Source organism: Gossypium hirsutum, chromosome D11 (genome assembly GCF_007990345.1).
Source record: "Gossypium hirsutum isolate 1008001.06 chromosome D11, Gossypium_hirsutum_v2.1, whole genome shotgun sequence".
Lineage (NCBI taxonomy): Eukaryota > Viridiplantae > Streptophyta > Magnoliopsida > Malvales > Malvaceae > Gossypium > Gossypium hirsutum.
Genome location: NC_053447.1, coordinates 7744381 through 7758591, shown reverse-complemented (window position 1 = coordinate 7758591; position 14211 = coordinate 7744381). Strand labels below are relative to the sequence as shown.

Genomic DNA, 14211 nt, shown 5'->3' with positions numbered 1-14211 from the left:
TAGTACCATAAATTTTTTTTTGAAAAGAGATCTGCTGATATTATTAAATAAAATGAGAAGGAAACACCTATTACAGACTTAAAAACAATAAAATGAAAAGTCAAAAAATGAATGGCTACCCAAACGGTGCCTTGAAAAACAAAACTAAAAATAAAAGCTGTGTCTAGGACACCTGAAACGCCAAAAAAAGAAAAAAAAAATCTAAACAACCCTTCTCCTTCCTTCTTCTACTTCTGTTGAGCATGAAACCTCTGTATCAGCCGTACTAGAGACATATTTTCTCCCAAGATCGTATCTTACTAAGATCACAGTCTCTTTCTGAAATGCGAGTTCATCGGGCTCAAAAACATCACAGACCCGGACTCTGCCTTTCCCTCTAACCACCATGAATGTTGTTTCTTCTCTCATGATTTATCAAAATCTCCACTGCATGCGGTGCTTCCTCTATCCAAAATCGAGGATGCTCGTAGCGCCCTCCTTCTTTCGCCATCGTATGAGCCGCTTTGTTGGCCTCCCTAGGTATATGCTTGAAACACATTCTTTTAAATCTATAACTTCTTCCCTTAATTTCTTTAATCAAGCTACTAATACACGATCTATCTTCATCCACAGAGTTCAGTTTACGTATTATGGTTAACGCATCCCCTTCAATGCAAACTTCCTGGAACCCCATATCTTCGGCCAAAATAACGGCTTGCAGACACGCCCTCGCCTCAGCCATCACTGGATCTGCAATATTTTCCCATGGGTAGGTACACGCTGCCATTATTAGACCTTCTTTGTTTCGTGCTATGATCCCTGAGATAGAACATTTTGTTATTTGATTAAAGGAAGAGTCAAATTGATTTTTATGGTGTCATTAACCGGTGGTTTCCAAACTAAATGTCCAACGTCACATGAGTTCTTTAATCTCTCCCTCTCAACATTTGTCTCTGCATAGTAGGCCTTAATAAATCCCACAACTTCAGTAACTGACTCTCGTACACCATCATGATAAAGCTTATTACGATTATGCCAGATTGCCCAAAATGTAATAGCTCTAATTTTACATGCATCTAGGCTTTGGTTTTCAAATTCTGTTGCTAACCACTTCTTCCAACTGTTCTCTCTGTTGCATGTTGGGACTGCCATTCCCAAACCCCGCAAGACTTGCTACGTGAATAAGCAACGTCTAAAAAGGTGATCCGCCGATTCCTCTTCAGTTTGATACATCGGACACCAAGTGTTGACAACCAAATTCCGGGCTTTTAGATTATGTAGAGTAGGTAGAAAGTCATTAGCAATTCTCCATAGAAAAATTCGTATTTTGCTTGGAATTTTGAGCTCCCAAAGCCTTGTAAAGAAAGTAGTAGGGATTTCATTTTTTAATCTTGTACCCCCCTCTGTAATGAGCCATCTATAGCCACTTTTAGCTGTATATATCCCAGTATTGTCGCCACGCCATATTGGAACGTCCTGAATCCTGTTGCTCACCAACGGAATTGAAATTATATGCTGCAGTTTCTCTTCTCCAAACACCGTGCGAATAATTCCTTGTTTCCAGGTATAATCTTCCTTGTTAATTAAATCTGACACTTTAGAATATCTGATATCAATATTTTGACGTTCAACTCTACCACTGCCAGGTCCAGGAAGCCACCTATCATTCCATATGTTAACTGAATCTCCGTTACCAATTCGCCATCCCACTCATTCCTCGAGAAGATATCTAGCTCCCAGAATACTTCGCCAGGTATACCAAGGGTAAGCTCCTAACCCTGCACTCATAAAATCCCCCTTCGGAAAATACTTGGCTTTCATAACACGTGCAAACAAACAATCAGGTTGTGTGAAAAGTTTCCATCCCTGCTTCGCTAACAGGGCCACATTAAACTTTGACAAATCTTTAAAACCCAATCCTCCCTTCGCTTTGGGGATGCATAAAGCTTTCCATTTGCACCAATGAATCCCTTTATTTGTTTTAGAATTCCTCCACCAGAATTTACTCATTAAATTCTCGAGTTCTTGACAAAATGAAATTGGTAACTTAAAACATTGCATTGCATAAATCGGAATTGCTTGGAAAATAGATTTTAACAATACCTTCTTTCCTCCAGCCGATAATAGTCGCACATTCCAATTATCCAATAATTTCGCACAGCGCTCTTTAATGGCCACAAAAGCATGCCTTTTTCGATGACCCACCATAGTTGGCAACCCCAAATATTTCTCTGGATTATTAGAAATTCTTACTCCCAAAATCCTTCCCACTTGATCTTGTGCACCCAAATCAACATTACCGCTAAAGTAAATAAGTGACTTGTCAAAATTGACCAATTGCCTAGAAACCTCTTCATAATCTTTAATCACACGTTTCATTCGATTTGCTCCTTCAGCTGAAGCTTCTCCAAACAGTATACTATTATCTGCAAAAAACAAATGTGGCACTGGGACTTTACCTCTTCCCATCGTTGTCCCAATAAGATTTCCTTCCCTTTTTGCAAGTACAATCAGCCTTGAAAATCCTTCTGCACAAATGAGAAATAAATACGGACTTAATGGATCACCTTGTCTTAACCCTCGTTGTGGTCGAAATTCTTCTCCATTCTTCTCATTAATCACTACTGTGTATGCAACACTGGTAATACATCTCATTATAAGTAAAATCCAGTCCTCACAAAACCCCATGCTGCGCATCATTTTTTCTAAAAAATTCCATTCAACCCTGTCATATGCTTTGCTCATATCCAATTTTAGAGCGAAACTTTTAGACACTCCTCTTTTTCTTTTAAAGAATGCAATACTTCGTATGCTATAAGGATGCTGTCTGTGATTTGTCTCCCTGGAACAAATGCTCCTTGTGTATCCTCAATACATAAATCAAGTACTTGTATAAACAAGGACTTTTGAAACAATTTTGTAAATCATGTTGCATAGACTAATGGGACGAAACTTGTTCATAGACTTTGGCGACTTCTCTTTAGGGATAAGAACTATGTTCGTATTATTAATCTCCTCAACATTTCTTTGACCATTAAGGATATCCAAGAAATATTTAGAAACTCCCTCTCCAACAATATGCCAATATTTTTGATTGCTGGGAATCCATACTGCCCTGATGCCTTGAGAGGTGCTATCGATTTTATTGCCTTCACAACTTCTTCTTCTTTAAATTCTTGCATTAAAATACTGTTGTGTTCGTTCGTGATGTAAGGTAAAAAAGATTCAAACAATCTATCATGGCTTTTTACTGGTTTGGATGAAAACAAATCTTTGAAGTACTTAGTAGCCAAAACCGTGATTTCATGCTCATCATTGATAAATTCCCCAGCATCATTTTCCAGCCCCTTAATCATGTTCTTCCTCCTGCGATGTGTCGCACTTTTATGAAAAAATGTCGTATTCCTGTCACCCATACGAAGCCAGTTCACCTTTGCCCTTTGTTCCCAATAAAGCTCCTCTTTATCTGCTTCAATGTTCAATTCTAATTTAATCTCTGTAATTTCCTCCAATACACCATCACTAATTTCGCTAGCACCCATTTCCAATAATCTTTCATTTAACTATTTCCTTCGTTGGTCTTTCCTCCGTTTCTCATCCTTTGCCCAAATACTCAAATTTGACCCCACTTTTTCCAACTTCTCAAGCACGTCCAAACTATTAGAATTCTATTCCTGTTTTAATCTCTCCTCAACTTCATCACTCAAAATCCAATTTGCATCAAAACGAAAATGCCATTGTTTCACCCCTCCTTGCATATCCTTATCCCCGAATGTATCCACAACAACTGGACAGTGGTCTGAAAAACTATGTTGTAAGTGGTTAACCTTGTACCTTGGAAAAAGATCCCACCACTCCATATTTGCCACACCTCTATCCAGTCTTTCCCTAATGTTGTTGTTAACTAAACGTCCTCTCTCCCATGTGTACCACTGCCCATTAAACCCTAAATCATATAAATCGCAGTACCCCAATGCCTCTCTAAATGCACCCATCTGTCTTTCACCTCGAATTCTCCCCCTTTTTTTCTCAAAAGAGTAAAGAATTTCATTAAAATCTCCGAGAACCAGCCATGGCTTGCTATTTTCTAGCTTTAGTCGTTTTAAAAGTTCCCAATACTTTTTCCTCTCAATCTCCACTGGTTCTCCGTAAAAACCTGTAAATCTCCATGTACCCGTCTCATATTCATTCTCAACCTCTACATCTATATGCGATTTTGAAAAACTTTTCAAAGTTACATTCCATCCCTCCTTCCACCCTAATGATAATCCTCCTTTCGTGCCTATTGCCGCCACATCGATTCTATTTATAAACCCACAATGCCTTCTTATTGATTCCATCTGTTTACTTGTGACCTTAGTTTCCATAAGAAACATGATTTGGGGCTGGGTGTGTCTCAACATATTTTTGAGACGTCGAACTGTTCGTGGTTGCCCTAGACCACGAACGTTCTAACTTAGAATTTTCATTGCGCCCGGTTAGCCACCTTTGGGGTGGCCGCTGATAAAAAATTCTCTATATTCCCGTCTACTAGATTCTTAATATTTCCCAAGGACTCCCTCTCTGAATTAATCCTCTGCCTCTTTTTTCCATCTACCAGCCCCACTGGTGTGTCTTCCACCTCTTCTTCTTTCTTCCTTTCCTCCAAATGCCTCGAATATATATGGTCTGTTGTATTCATAATTCGTATTTGTCGTGTATAACGTCCCAAAGATTCTGCTTCCCCCTGATTTCATCTTTATTTGTGACATCCACTTCAAACCTTTTTATCCTTTTTTCCCCATCAATATCTATGTCATTCCCTTTATTCTTTTCTGGTTCTTCTCTTAGCCATTTACTTACGGTCTGTCCTCCCCGTCTCGACGTTGCTCTCAGCGACAAATCCCATCCAAATTCCACTTGTTGATTCCCAAGAGTTAATCTTACTTCACAATAACTCTCCCCATGACCGAGCCGTCCACAAATAAAACAAAACAATGGCAATCTTTCATACTGAAATAATGCATAAATAAATTTATTCTGCTCCATGCTTATACGTTTTTTCCTTTTAAGTGGTGTCCGAACATCAATTAGCACCCTAATTCGCATAAATTTACAACCCCCTCTTGTCACCACCGATGAGTCATACTCCATGAATGTGCCAACAAAGTCACCAAGCTGGCGTGTTGTTCCCTCTGATGTAACACCTATTGGCAAGTTGTGTACCTCGACCCAAAAAGCTGTGTGCCATAGAGGAATCAAATTTGGTTCTTCGCCCCGTCTTAATCTGTGAAATACAATGAGATGTCGGTTAAAAAACCATGGCATCCCATCCAGAACTCGCTTCAAATCGATCTCACTGTAAAACCTAAACAATATTCTTTTGTTCTCCAACTCTGTGATTGATACCCCTTTTAACGGATGCCATAAATCAGCCAAAGTATTTCTCAAGGATGGGAAATTCACTACGCTATCTGTAAGAACTCTCCCTACCAAACAAAGATCATATGACTCCTCATCGTCATTATTTACCCCCAAGACCACCATGGGATCTTCCTCTTCATCTATTATGTTGAGGTTGGCTAACTTAGTATCCACCAATTCAACGTTAGCCATGACTCCCCCTCTTCTTTGATAATTGATTCCCCTTCAATCAGCAGTAGAAATCAAACCCTAAAGAATCAAATTTTCGGGCGATAAAGCAAACAAAAAACCCTAACTCGTGCTACACGGCAGACTTAATTTCAGATCAGATTTGGTTTTTTATTAGTACCATAAATTTAAATCTCGTGTTATAAATTCTTTTTATTGATTTGATTAAAAATATAAAATAATATTATTGTGATAATATAAATTATCATACACATGTATTGATCGAATTGATAGTCAATTGATACTTAAATATTAGTATAGATATAGATAAGTATAGGTAGACAAATATGGATGAGAATCGGAAATGGAATACATCCCCATATTATTTATTTATTTATTTATTTTACTATTTTGAGAGAGAGAGGGGATATATTCCAAGACTCAAATGGCGATGGCTGGCTAGTGGCTACACAAGAGTTAAGTTGACCCACCCAATAGTTAGATCTCAGTTTCCTTTGCTACCAAACTTTGGCAATGGCGGATCCAGCACTTCACCACCAAATCCAACCCATCAAAGAAATAGCCATAGACTACACCCCAGAGGCCTGCACCCACTGCCCTGTCTCCAACTCCATCACACTCACCTTTGATCATCGTGGAGGCGCCAGGTGGCGTTCCACCACTCGCTTCCTCTACGGCACTTTCACTTCCCTCATCCAATGCCCTAAAGGCAACACCAGTGGTCTCAACTTCAACATTTACCTTTCCTCACTCGAAGGCGACAAATCGCAAGACGAGATCGACTTCGAATTCCTTGGCAAAGACAAAACTATTGTCCAAACCAATTACTACACTACAGGTTTTTAAGTTTTCAGTATAGTAATACTGATACGTTGATTTCAAGGGTTTTTTTTATTACCTTTTTCTTTAGAATTCAAGTACTGTTTTCTATCAATTGTGATGTAGGAACTGGGAACAGAGAGCAGATTCATGATCTGGGTTTTGACTGTTCTGATGGGTTCCATGAATACACCATCAAGTGGAATCCCGATTCTATAGAGTGGGTTATTGATGGGAAGGTGGTGAGGAAAGCAGAAAAGAAGGAAGGTGAGGCATTTCCTGAGAAACCCATGTTTTTGTATGCTTCAGTTTGGGATGCAAGCTACATTGCTGAAGGTCAATGGACTGGACCTTACATTGGTTGCGATGTTCCCTATGTTTGTCTCTATAAGGATATTCAGGTGCCTGTCTCCACTGCTGTCGAGTGTTCTTGTGATTCGTGATCTGCCTTCTTATTTTCTGCGACTTGTGTTTATCTGAGTGGCTTTGTGTTTGTTGGAACTTTTCATTGTCGTACTGATCCTTCAAATTGTGATTTAATAGGATCTTTCTTTGGGTTTTGCCTCATTATCTTTTACTTTTTTATCTATTTGCTGTGAGCTGTAATTCGTACTCTGGTTGGTGATGATATTCTCAGTTATGCCCTACGAAATTCATTTTCAATCAGAACCTGGAAATATATATATATTTAAGGGTCAGAAATGAAATTATTCTTTTTGTTTAACGAACAGAAATAGAAATGTTTTGATTCAATGGAAAAGAAGTGCTCGGCAGCTATAAGAAAAACTCATAAGAAATCTCCCCAATGACACAACTGCTTAACACAAGAAAAGCAGCGACTTGTTACCGACATTTCTCTAAGTCTCTAAACTATAGTTCCCTACTCCAATGAATAAGAAAAGAAGAACTACAACAACGTGGCCATGACGGAGGCACAAGGCGCCACCAGTGGCGGCAGTGCATTTAACAGAGCTAGTATTTTCGCTACATCAAGCAACTCAGAGGGCAAAATTACTTGATGCTATGTTAGATGCTACCCAAAACTCATTTTCCTGCTCCTCTACAGCCTCCTTTGCCACTGGTAGCAGCAGAGAACTCTCTCCTCTGCCACTGCCATAAGGATGGCAGGCAGGCAGCAAGCAAAAATGCAAGCTGATGGTGATAATGAAGCCGAGGCCAGGAAAATTTCAAAGACATCAATCCGGGTATAAGTTTTGAGCTTTGAATCTTGTCTATAAGTCTCATGGGGTTCACCCAGAGCTGAAACTTGGGAGCAGCAGAACAGAGTGCTTTTCCGTTATTATTATCAAGGAAGTTTGGTTATATTACCTTTCCGTTTATTCAGTTTCCCTCAATTAACAAGAGATTCTTTTGGTTTTTCAACTCGTACAGGGCTTATTCCCTTCATCAAATATAACGCAAAGAAACATCTTTTTTTATTTCTTTGAAAATGTCATTCAAGTATTTGTTTTACTCGTATATTTAACGTTATGGAAACCCTCCCCATTGCAAGTAAGAAATTAAAGAAGTCAAAATAGTGCCGACTTGATGTTATAATATACAGAGTAGCGAAAAGTACAAGCTCCTCTTCCAAAGCACATTTTCTCTGTACACTGGGTATTAAAGTGTACGGGTAAAATCTGGGGGAATCTACTTGAAAAGAACTATATGAGTTAAATATGGGGCGAGCTGTTTGAACAGAACTTGAAAAGAAGATATGGCAGTCATAACCATCATTACCCTGGATAATACCTTCTGCTAGAGGCACTGCTTTCGAGATGAGACCGTGGATATCAAAATGACTTGTATGGCACAGTCCTCCATTGATGAGTTCATGTTAGATTGTGTTTTTCTTCTTCAAGGTGAACCATGTGGTGTACAAGACTGCATTTTGTGCCCATGGCAAATGGCTTTTGCCAAAACTAGCTGTTCTTAGGGCCATTTGCAATGTCTAAACAATTCAGAACTGTGTGGGACTAGACTTTTGCAATCATGTTGTACAACTTCACAAAATCATCTAAGGTGAGCTCCTCAGGTCTTGACTGCATGAATGATTCACGCATCAATTAGCCCAGTGCAGAAAATTGCAGCCAGGTAAACAAAATTGCATATAAAATAGAAAGGGGGAACTAATTATATTAATAATTAGAAAGTGCCAATTTCCAATGAAACTCACTGTCGTTGGAAGGCCAGCATCTCCAAGAGCTCTTTCTATCTCATTAGATGGGCATATGTGCTGGAGAGATCTCCTCAACATCTTCCGTTTTCCATTGAATGCAGAATGCACCTATATTTTTAAGTAATAACAGTTACTAAGAAAAGAACTACAGGATGTCACTTAAATTTAAGTACTAATTTAGGATTTATCATCCAAAAAATATATGAATATCATCTCAAAACAGGTTAGAACTCAAGTTTGAAAGTCAACTTTAAGTTCCTACGGAACTACACGGAACTATGATGAGTTTTACTAACAATAAGTAAGGCTGCCTCAACATAGGAATCAACCAACCATGGAGAAAAAGCTTTTCGTGGAGGCCACTGAAGGATAGTCTGGGGCTTGTTTCAGCCTAAATGTAACAACAGCTGCATCAACCTACAGAAGCATACAATCGAAGCCTTAGTACCATCCTTTTAGTAAAGTAAAAGATGGTTCAAGCGGACCCTGTTAGAGAAAGGACCTATTCCAGGTAAAGCTAGATTGGTTTAAGTTGAAGCTCAAAATAACCAAATATGGTGCCCTGATATTGGTTAGATAACTTACATTAGGTTGAGGAAAGAAATTTGTTCTTGGGACTCTAAAGTTGTATTCAGGCTCTGAAAGAAAAAACATAATATAAAGATGACATAAGTTTTTGAAAACAATATTGACCTGGAATACATCAACAAAATTCTTTCCCATTGCATAAAGTTGAAAGCTGAAAAAACCAACAAATTAATACCAAACAAAAGCCTTCAGTAAATCAAAAACACATGATGCAGTTTAAAAGCAAAGATTAAGTGAACAACGAATTCTAGAGCCACTAAATATTGTAGAAATACCAGAATAAAAATTAACAAAGACGTTGATGGGTCGGTACTCAGATGTCCGCAAAGACGATTCCACCAACCGCACAGCTGTTTCCTCCTGGAATTTTTCAAGCATTAAAGTTAGTAAACCAGTTTGAAAACTAAACCCAAACAGCCAAAAACAATCAACATAGAGAGACAATATTTTAACATATTCAACCTCACATTTCTACCTCATAAAAACATTCGAAAATTTTGATGAAAAATGCTAGTTTTACCATATCAATAAATAAATCAAAAGGTACGAATAAAAACTTTACAGACCTGAAGCAAGAGAACAACTTCAGAGAAAATATCACCCATAGGAAGAAGTAGTTTAATTACATCCGTACTTATGTTGAAGGGTAGGTTAGAAACTACCTGCAAAAAGAACAAGTATAAACTAACAATGGATAAGATTGGCATGTCAAAATTTTTTTTTCTTGGGGGGGGGGGAAGATTTATCTATTATTCACAAATCGACAGTCTCTTGATTAGCATTTACCATCAAATTGAAGTCTAAAAATCAATCTAACTTAGCTTCAAATGTAAACGAAGCACGGTTCTTACTTTGGCACGAATCAAGCTCACGTTCAAAGCCTTTCTACTTTCCAATATTGGAGAAATATGAGAACGAATGTGACATTTGACAAAATCCTCTTGTAATACCTACAATTTTTTTTTCATATAATATTAAACGAGATTCAAAACCCAATGAAGATAATCAATAGAGAAGTAATATTTGTCAGACAATATACTGAATTTACCTTGAACTTGTCCGTGGTTTCAAATCTTTCTCTTACAAGATCCACCATATGAGGATCCTACTTCACCCAAAAAGAAAAAACTAAGCTATAATCTGTAGTAAAATTTATTTCCAGTAATTGCAACGTAGAAATGAGCGGACCTTTTCGATGGCGAGAACGGTGGCGCCGGAGTTTATGAGGACATTGGTCAAAGAACCAGTTCCCGGTCCGATTTCTAACACCACGTCACCTTCTTCTACATTGGCCGCTCGTGCCAGTTGCCCGTTAATTTCAGGATTCAACATGTAATGCTGCATATATTAAATATTACAAAATTACTTAGTTTACCAAAGTTAACCCAGTGCATAAAAAAACAGGATAGAAAGGTAGGGCGCGTAATTAGACCTGGCCGAGGGATTTTCGTGGGAAGCGACCTTTGGAGTTGAGAGCTTTGAGAGTGGCGTGGTAGTCGTCATCTCGGCTCTTCCTCGAAGCGCACACTACATGCAACGATGCTGGTTGGTTTCGTGCGCCGGCGCTGCTTTTGGCCGCCGGGACTGTAGCGGTCGGGAGGGAAGCAATTGGCGGGAGAGAGTGGAAGAGCTGAACCGCAGTGGTCATTTCTTCCTTAGCGAGAAATTTGGAAAATGAAGATTATTTTCTATCTCCTAACTTTTTTAATCCCAAAGTTACCCCATCTTAAATATGAAAACTACCGTTTTGTAACGTCTCTCGAAAGTCAAAACTACCCCTACTTTTAAGATAAATTAAACAATTTGTCACTAGAGTTGTGCGTGGGCCAGGCCGGGCCAGGTTCGGCCTGGGCTCAACTAAAATTTTAGTCCCGTTTGCTGGACCCAGGCCCGTCCCAGCCCGAAAAATGGACTTAAAATTTTGCCCAAGCCCGACCTGAATAAAAATATTAAAACCCGAGCTCAATCCGGCCATATTATTTTTTATATAATTTTAAAATATATATAATACATTTAGTGAATTCGGGCCGACCAGGCCCGGGCCAAAAATGCCTTACCCGAGGCCCGGTCTTTTTTTAACTGGGCCTTATTTTTTGTCAAAGCCTATTTTTCGAGCTTATATTTTTGCCCAAACTCTCTCACATTTTGGGCGAGCCTTCGGGCCGGGCCGGGTGGCCCAACCCATGAACAGGTCTATTTGTCAACCAACTTTGATAAATTTTTATTTTGGGTACTGAAAATAAAAACAATACAAATTAGACACTGCCATTAATAATCATTTCATTTTAGTCACTCAACTTTAATAATTTTTATTTTGGTCATTTTTTGTTAATTCAATGTTATTATAGTCATTTTAGTCACCTAATTTTAATAAATTTTTATTTTGATCACTCATTTTATTGTTTTAAAACTTGTTATTATTATTTCTTATTTTTAGAATTAATTTTAGTTTTTCCCTTAAAAAGGAAAAGTTTAGGATTTTATAAGGAATTACATGGATTTTTTTTAATTAATTTTAGTTATTTCTAATACAAAGGAAAAACATGGGACTTTACTAGGAATTATCTAGGATTTTATAGAAAAAAACCAATTTATCTTTTTAATTTCCCCTTTTTAGAATTAATTTTTAGTTCTATTCTAGTAAAAAGGGAAAAAAATCTGGGTTTCCTCATGAAAAACCCTGAACTTTTACTAGAAAAGCTTGGTTTTTTTTATTATAGATAATTGAGTTACAAGAAAAAACTTAGATTTCATCTCCACGGCTAAATAACTCAATCTCCTATAAAAATTCAAGGTTTTTTTTATAAAATTAATTTTTTTTAAAAAAGCAAATGTGTGACTAAATGAAAAATTTATTAAAGTTAGTTTACTAAAATGAAAAATGTTGTTAACGATAGTGCTTTATTTATATTTTTTTATTTTAGATACCCAAAATAAAAATTTATAAAAAATAAATGATCAACTATGTAATATACCCTGTTTTAAAAATCTAGGTTATCCCTTTTATTTAAAATCCAATGCAAATAAAAAAATTGTTAAAAGAAACAAATAATCCTTTGCTCCAAAAAAAAATATAAAAATTCAACACATAATATTTTATTTTATTCATTACTTTGTAAAGTTAACAAATGGGAGGAAAAAAAAAACCTTTTCAAATATGTATAATTTTAATTTAACATGCATCATCTTATTATTTTAATTTAGAATAACTTTTTTTATACATTAATTATCTCTTTTATTTTCTCTCCTCATCTTTTTTTCTATTAAACATACTCAATTTTTTTATTTATTTCCTCGCATCCTTTCACTTTTATATTTTACTAAGTATAAGTGTTTAACTAAATTAGTATCATAAGTTAACTCGACACTACCTCGATCAAGAAAAGTATTTAAAAATTTAAATTTATAACAATTAATAAATATTACCTATTCTATAATAATTAATAAACATTATTATAATATTTTTATACTTTTATATAAAAAATATAAAAGAAAAAACAAATTAACCCCCTCCCTAAAAAAAGAAAATACATTGTGGGACTTAAGTCCTCATAATAGGACTTAAACTTAGAACATCAAACTCTCTAATTCTTAAACTTTACAGTTTCAATTAATGCCCCGTTATTATTCTTATTATAACACAAAACATATGGTTTTTTGTGATGATTTGCACTGTAGGGGTGCCAATAGTCACAAAGAATAGGGCAATTCACACCATGAAATTGGAAAGTAAGGACAACCACTAAATTTGGGAATTATAACGAAACTAATAGAATGAGTTTTTGTTGAGTAAGGTTGCTTGTGTTCTCATGTTCCTTGATCCTAATGTTGAGGGGTATTTATAAAAGGGAGGAAAGTTGGATATACGACCCAAACATTGCATGTAAGCATTATGATAAGGTAGCGATAGTCAACCCAATGTACTTGATCTAAAATGACTAAACGAGGAAGCTGTCAAATGTGATATATTGATGGTTGTATTCAGGGATTTTTCTAATATATCTTTACAGATCATGTGAGCCTTAAGATATGATGCTCGAATAAGGACTTCGGGTTTGGGGCTCTCAGGCGAAATAGTGAGAAGGCTATGTTGTTGTAGATTGGGCAAGGGTATGAATATAGGTCTTTATGGAGAAGATCCTTATGTCAATGGATATTTTGTCGATGGGAAGGGTTCTAGGTACTACATAAGTTATGGGGTATAACAATTGTCTCCTAGATGAAAAATATGTTATAAACTGACTTGGCTTAAGTTGTCTATTTTAGGTGAAAGTAACGGTCGTCACTTGGAATGACTTCCTTTTTTAAGCGTCATCATTATTCTTCAATTCTTTACTGATTGTTTTTAAACACATGGCTTTTCCTAATTTGTGGTGGGAGAAGGTGTTATTTATATTTGTCATCATTTTATTCGGAATGTTTGTTCTTATATAGCTACACTAGTTATATAAACAGAGAGTGTGCTTTATTTGGAGATTGACATCTTTGTCTTTTTTTATTGTCATAATATTTTCTCGTGGGATTTTATCATTGCGTGCTTTAATGGGAGTTTGTCATCTTTGTCCTTTTTAATTGTCATAATATTTTCTCGTGAGATTTTGTTGTTTCCCGTAGAGATGGCTGACAATTCTCTAAAAAAATGATATTATAGTAGAAGGTGAAAAGTTATCATGCACCACAATAATAAAGGAGATGGTGGCTATGTTTCGTTTATGACGTTTGCAACGTGTGCATTATAAGTATGAGTTTTTAGTGTCATCGAGTATTCATTGGATGGGAAAAGTGGCAGTCTATGGACGAGGCTTCTTTCTTCTCCTACACCTGTTTCAGATTGGTTTTCACCTGCTCCAAAACTAATGATTTGCGAGGATCTTGTGAGTTTGTCCTGTCGCTCTAGGGCAAATTATCAAGAGCCTATTAGCGGTTTCTAACGTTTTATTTTTGGATTATACCAAACATCGAGAAAATCCTTCCACAACTAGATTTCATAATATATTTACTCTTTCTTCTAGTAATCTTTTTGGCGTAAGGGGGTTCCAACCCCGAAATGTCAT

At 36.7% G+C, this 14211-nt stretch overlaps 3 protein-coding genes across 4 annotated transcripts; 1 reads left to right on the top strand and 2 right to left on the bottom strand.

Moving 5' to 3' along the window:
• Positions 1-114: 114 nt before the first annotated feature.
• On the top strand, positions 115-6957 carry LOC107911945 (probable xyloglucan endotransglucosylase/hydrolase protein 21). Its single transcript, XM_016839956.2, has 5 exons — positions 115-519; positions 613-1543; positions 1626-1743; positions 5969-6409; positions 6517-6957. Exons 4-5 carry the CDS (start codon positions 6085-6087, stop codon positions 6831-6833), a joined length of 642 nt encoding a protein of 213 aa, XP_016695445.1. The 5' UTR covers positions 115-519; positions 613-1543; positions 1626-1743; positions 5969-6084; the 3' UTR covers positions 6834-6957.
• On the bottom strand, positions 4657-5574 carry LOC107910893 (uncharacterized). The gene has a single exon (XM_016838816.1). It carries the CDS (start codon positions 5572-5574, stop codon positions 4657-4659), a length of 918 nt encoding a protein of 305 aa, XP_016694305.1.
• A 958-nt stretch (positions 6958-7915) lies between the features above and the next one.
• On the bottom strand, positions 7916-10860 carry LOC107911943 (ribosomal RNA small subunit methyltransferase, chloroplastic). 2 transcript variants are annotated; one of them, XM_016839953.2, is made up of 10 exons: positions 10590-10858; positions 10346-10495; positions 10206-10262; positions 10009-10107; positions 9724-9819; positions 9433-9517; positions 9155-9207; positions 8903-8986; positions 8567-8677; positions 7916-8432 (listed from the first exon to the last, which is right to left on the bottom strand). In XM_016839953.2, exons 1-10 carry the CDS (start codon positions 10803-10805, stop codon positions 8367-8369), a joined length of 1017 nt encoding a protein of 338 aa, XP_016695442.1. In that variant the 5' UTR covers positions 10806-10858; the 3' UTR covers positions 7916-8366. The 2 variants fall into 2 exon arrangements, with proteins under 2 accessions (XP_016695442.1, XP_016695443.1); XM_016839954.2 differs by lacking the exon at positions 7916-8432 and having other exon boundaries at positions 8866-8986; positions 10590-10860.
• Positions 10861-14211: the final 3351 nt, after the last annotated feature.

Coding starts and splice junctions, on each gene's coding strand:
- LOC107911943 (XM_016839953.2), bottom strand. CDS start 10,805: ATGACCACTGCGGTTCAGCTCTTCCACTCTCTCCCGCCAATTGCTTCC. Junction 10,496..10,589: donor CACGAAAATCCCTCGGCCAG/GTCTAATTACGC, acceptor TAATATATGCAG/CATTACATGTTGAATCCTGA. Junction 9,208..9,432: donor CTTTGTTAATTTTTATTCTG/GTATTTCTACAA, acceptor TTTTTCTTTCAG/AGCCTGAATACAACTTTAGA.
- LOC107911945 (XM_016839956.2), top strand. CDS start 6,085: ATGGCGGATCCAGCACTTCACCACCAAATCCAACCCATCAAAGAAATA. Junction 6,410..6,516: donor AACCAATTACTACACTACAG/GTTTTTAAGTTT, acceptor ATTGTGATGTAG/GAACTGGGAACAGAGAGCAG.
- LOC107910893 (XM_016838816.1), bottom strand. CDS start 5,574: ATGGCTAACGTTGAATTGGTGGATACTAAGTTAGCCAACCTCAACATA.